This window comes from Perna viridis, chromosome 1 (genome assembly GCF_037379345.1).
Source record: "Perna viridis isolate PV_CMFRI_1.1 ecotype Kerala chromosome 1, ASM3737934v1, whole genome shotgun sequence".
Classification (NCBI taxonomy): domain Eukaryota; kingdom Metazoa; phylum Mollusca; class Bivalvia; order Mytilida; family Mytilidae; genus Perna; species Perna viridis.
In genome coordinates, this window is record NC_142445.1 from 37,751,042 (window position 1) to 37,757,041 (window position 6,000).

The 6,000-nt window shown below is 30.6% G+C and overlaps 1 protein-coding gene across 1 annotated transcript in view; it reads right to left on the bottom strand.

The window, feature by feature from the left end:
• Positions 1-5,438, bottom strand: part of LOC148628622 (QRFP-like peptide receptor) — a 51,243-nt gene extending 45,805 nt beyond the window's left edge. Inside the window, exon 1 of the mRNA XM_088591252.1 lies at positions 5,339-5,438. Within this exon, the coding sequence (XP_088447378.1) occupies positions 5,339-5,387 (49 nt within the window). The 5' untranslated portion in view covers positions 5,388-5,438. The remainder of the gene's footprint in view (positions 1-5,338) is intronic.
• Between the last annotated feature and the right edge of the window lie 562 nt (positions 5,439-6,000).

The following is a 6,000-nucleotide window of genomic DNA, read 5'->3' on the forward strand; positions in this document are numbered from 1 at the left end:
GGTGGTAATTTGTGTACCAACTTTACTTGGAAAAGTTCAAATATTAATTACCTGTCCGATTTGAAAGCTTAGACACTATACAAATCTACCGTATCACACAAAAGTTTGTTTAAACTACAGTATTCTGAAAAAAGATAATAAAGGTTGATATAGAAGAAATTATAAAATTCTGTAAATTCTACTTTTTACGATTTTGTAGTAATTGTAACCCTATAAAAAAATCAATATTTTGGGCAAATAATTATCTTTTAAATTATGAATGTCTAAAATATGAGTTTCACAGTGTCGGTATGCTGTGAATGAGAATTATGCTTGATACTAAGACCAGTTTTTTTCGGGGAAGGGGTTAAATTTTAAAACATTTAAAAAAATCTTTTTTGAAAATCAGTTAATGGTGGTTTGTTAATTCGGGAAATTTAATTTCTATCGAATAATTCAAAATTTGAGACATTTTAGTCGAGTAATACCTTGTAGAGTCGAAGTTATGCGACTTTTTACGGGAATAATGAAATTCCCATTTTTGCTTTTTTTTATTTTTATTATTATTTTTTTTGTTTTGGTTTTATAAATTCTGACTACAAAAATCGCCACAAGTCACCAACAGAACCCAAAAAGTATCAGTTGTGAATATCCAAAACATAAATAACAAATACTAGTAAGCCATTTTTACTGAAGAATAAATAGTTTTGGTGGTTTATTAATGTAGAAAAAATTAAATTTTGTCACGCAATAACTTGTAAGAGTCGAATTTATGCAAATTTTCGCGGGAGTCGAAATTCCCATGTTTTTGGAATTTCTGAAAATCGCCACAAGTCATCAACAGAGTCCCAGGTGTATCAATTGTGATAATATTGAACGTAAATAACAAATAAGCTATTTTTTACTATAGGGTAACTGGATAGACCACCCAAGTGTATTTCGTTCAGCATTTTTCTAATCGGCGTTGTGACGTCTATTTTGCCTTTTACGGACTGACTTGAAATTTACACCGGATCGAAAAGTTCCGGGGTCACACGTCATCATGAAATTTTTGTCCACATCATGTAAAGAAGAAACCACATCACGTAAAGAAGAAATCACTGCACGTAAAGAAAAGAAAATGCACATAAAGTATTTAGAGATCGACATAACGTAAAGATGAAACGACCTCACGTTATAAGAGAACCACTGCACGTAAAGAAAAATCCACATAACGTAAATATATGTTGACATAACGTAATCATAAAACGACAGAACGTAAAGACAAAATTACAGAAGGTAAAGACGAAATGGCAGAACGTAAAGACAAAACGACATTATGTAAAGATGTTCCTACATAACGTAAATACGAAATGACCACATGTAATTATAAAACCACAGGAAGTAATATAAAATTGACAACACGTAAACAAATGTGTATCTCATCAGACAGTTTAGGCGTTCCATACTATAAACTGTCATTTCTTATTTTGTGAAATTTCTCATTTTTTTCTACTCTGAACTCAATTAATGACAGGAAGGTAAAAGCAAGGAAAGTAGACACATTATCATTTTGTTTCGCTTAATGGACAAGGACATATAGTAACATCATAGAAAAATAATGAGATTACGTCACTCAGATACCATGATAAAGTAAAATAAGTATCCCTTTGTTTGTTTGAAAGGGTTTTAAAATAACATCTAATGGAATTATTTACGATCAACAAGTACAACAAAGGCTGTTTAATTTCTTTTTACCTTTGATATAAATACAAATAGCGAAGAAATGTATAACTGCATGGCCACTTAAACAAAAGTGGAACACATCCATTTAACGTTAACCACTATTTGACATGAAGTTATGCTACCAATTAGAACTGCTACAACAAATAAGGCTACTTTGTGTAAGTTATTATCATGTCAAAATGTGATTTAAGCAATCCTTCTATGATTCGCTAAAACAATCAACCATTTGTTTTGCATTATCAATCAGATTTTTATATAACGATAACTCAAGCTGTAAATGTTCACATGAATGGTTTCTAAAGTGTCAGTAAACATTATGTTTTCAAATTGTTTCAAACAAGTATTTAAGCATATTTCCAATGCAAATTGTAGTTAGAAATCCTACGAGTTATTCATAATTAGGGTAACAAAGTTATTTGGACTACTTCCTTGATGTAAATGATTCGACGTTATTCCCATTATTGGATTTAAGGCCTTGCCTATCAGGTACGGAGCTATTAGTACTTGTTATAGATAATATCTCAATCCAAACGGGAATGTGTGATACTTTCTATAAAATATGGAGTGCGTCTGCGTCAAAAGTTCAAACAAACACTTCCTAAGTACATAGACCATACTTCGTTTCCATTTAACGTCTCTTCCAATGGAAAGATTATGAGCCATTTATATTTCAAAGCATATACATAATTAATAATTATAAATAGTAGTAATCTCACAACTTATGTTTTGCCCTTTGGACACAAAATATACGCAGTATGGAGACCAAATTTCATAAACATGAATTAGTGTTACCCGTGACAACATTAATGGTAATTGAAACGGCTTGTTAAGAAAACACATGCATATAAAATATAACAACCTTGTATTAAGAACATGTCTTTTGAAAACCGAATTAGGAAAAAAAGAAAAGCAGGCGATAATGTCATAGATTAAACTTCAGATTGTCATTTTCTTTTGAGAGAACAAAGACTTTGTCAGTTGATTAATATGACATGGCGTTTAATAATTGTTATTTTATCTACTCGGCGAAAAAAAAACAAAAACTTTACGCTTGTTCGACCGACACCCTCAAACATAAAACGGCTACTTCGAATGTCTTTTTTTTTCGGTTTTATGTCTGGAAATTTATAAAAAAAAAAAAAGAAAAGAAAAAAAAGCGGTGCTAATATACAAGTAAGTCAGTCAGCACACCGACACCACAAAGAGGGAAAAACGCGTATAGACTGTAATGTTTAATTGTATTCTAGTTATTTCGGAAAAATATTCTTGAAATATACATGTATTTACAGGTGAACCATAAAACAAATTCACTTCCAAAACTATGAATGTTCCTCCATAAGAACGCTTCTTGTTATCTGTCAGTTTGTTACTTTCGTCTTTCTAAATGCCAATAGGTTCGCGGCCTTTTTCCTCATTAAGTCGTTTGAATTAGTTTTATAACTAAGTTATTTCCTTCATTGAAATGTTTTCAATGAATAGCTCTCCATGTTGATGAAGCATATAGTTTATTACAATATGATAGCTTATATTTGCCTCAAAGAAAATGAAATTCGTTACCCGAGATGAAATTACGCATTGACGCACATTTAGAAATATTCTTCATTTACGAAGAATACATGCTGTATTGCCAAGCAGAGATCACAAATTCACGAGAAGAATAGATATTAGAAATGGAGCTATTGAATTAATTAAATGCGAATTTCTATTTTAAGAAAGAAACTTTGTTTTTGAATTTGTAAATTACTTTAACAAGGAAGTACTCTCGCAGAACCTGTTTCAATAAAGTGAACATTTCTTTCAGTCAACCGTCAAAGGATAGCTTAAATACCTTTTCTGACATTCAAAATAGGTTCTGATTCTTTTATAATTATTGTTACTAATGCTAATGATCGTTTCTTTTCGACCTGCTGGCTTTACTTTCTAATGTGCATAAAGTACGTTTCTATGATTCGTTGAATTCATTCCTATGAAATTTCATCATTAACAATGATAACGACAGTAGTAATAATTATAAGGATAAAAATAATGGTAATAAGAACATAATTAATTCATCCAAGTGTCACATATTTGTCTCCATAGTGCATAACATATATGGCATTATATTATTCATAAAAAATAGTAAATGTACATTGAAATGTATACAAAACATTCTGAATATAATTTGAATACTTGTCAAACAGATAGAATAGTGTTTTACATCAGCATAGCTTGAATGCTACCTTTAAAAGATACAAGAATTGACCCTAAGTACAGGTATGAAAATGAAATAAGCATACCGCAAACACTGATTGATATTACCTAATAATATAAATATATATATATATATTGTCTTCCCTTTATTTTCATCATGTCAACATTCCTCTGTTTTTAAGTTTTGGCCATGCACATATATTGGGATATTTTTGAACTGTCTCAATTTTGGTATTTTTGTATTTTTTTGCCTAGATATATTAAAATATACTTATACGATTGTTTTATTCAGTATTCATATTTCTGAGAGCGCCTTTCTTACAAGTGCACCAGATCAGTATTACAGTGCTTGATGTAACATAGAAAAATCAACAACAACGACAAACATTTTTAAGATATATACTATTTGCCATTATACATCTTCATTGTCGTTCTCTATTCGATTTTGTACCAATAATTCATGCTTTCCAAGTTTATTCGTGGGGGGAGCATGACTGGAACAGTTATCTAAAAGACCACGATCAAGGGATAACAATAAGACAAAGACAAAGAGATGCTCATAATAACAAAAGTAAATGATCAATCCGGAGTATATCACATTTCATTTATGCGTAGTGATTTACAATAAAATCATTTAGGTATACATATATATTTTGATTTATTGATTATTTTTAGCAGAGTTTGTCCCTTAACTATTCTAGCTATTCTTCTTTGTATTTGATATACGTCATTTTCTATCATTCTCTGTCCATAAAGCTCTTGTTACCTTTTCGTTGTGTGATGATCAACCTTTGCATATCTGCTTTTTAAAAAAGCAAAGTATGAAATATACGGTTCATTAACTTTGAAAAAATCAAGGTTACATTGTTTTTGTTGTTACAAATCCAGTAACAAAATTACATATTTATGTTATACAATTCAATTACTGTTATTTTCCGTTACAATTGATCACGCTAATAAAACTATCATTTGCTGTCACTTGTTTGCAAGAAATAAATGGTCACTTTTCAAAAAAATAAATTTCTATCTTAATGGTTCACGAACAGAGGAGAGATATTAATTTTAACATTTCATGAGGTTAGCTAGAGTTGCTTGCTTTGAAATGAGAGACTGAGAATTTGAGAGGAAAATGTAGAGTATGATTATCAATCCTCAAACCAACAACAAATGATGAAAATGATTTTTAGCCATATTCCTTGTATAATTTTAGAACCTCATTTTGGTACTTAATGGTTAAAAAAATAATTGTTAAAGAGGTAGACCTCGGGTAAAGAACATAACTGTTACAAATCATTGGAACGTTTGTGTAAAGTATTTTAGATTAATTTCAAGTAAGCATCAAAGTAACTTGGATTAATTTCATTCTTCATCAAGCCTTTGTGTAATTGAATATAATACAAAAATATCACTGATTTCATATTTTATTATCATAAATTGTCCTTACCTGTGCAGCAATATCCCTTCATCTCCTGCATTTGGTGTATATATTTCATAATTGATTCGCTACGCTAGAGCAAGCACTGACTACTCTGATTTCCTTGAACTCTATAAATATCGGCGCAACAGACTCCTGAATCAGGCGTATGAGGAAATGCGTCTTAAATGGTCTCTTACCTAATTCTTTTTTTTAGATATTAGACCTTTGTTGGAAAATACTCAGTTTCTTCTTAAACAATTAGTATTGACTGCTTTTTGTAAATTGTTTTTTGTGCTGATGTGAACGCTGATTTACCAATTATGCCAATAGCTTTGCAAATTCTTTTTAATCACTACTGGTATATTCATGCCGCAGTGGAAGAGGGATGTTAAGCACGCTGTAAAACCTAAATTTAACCCATCATTTTGTTTGAAATGTCTGTACCAAGTCAGGACAATTACGGTACCAGCTACCATGGTGGTGTTATATCTATTTTACCGGATTTTTTCTGGACTTGTATTCATTATGAATCGAATTAATGTTGTTATTTTGTTGTTTCCCTTATTCAAGAGTTATGTCCCTTGTTCTAGGTCTACCTTCTTATTGCATCTATTACTGTTGTACATATTGTACATATTTTCTCTATTTTTCTATATAATCGTAGTAACAGAAGTTTCGAGTACCCCAGA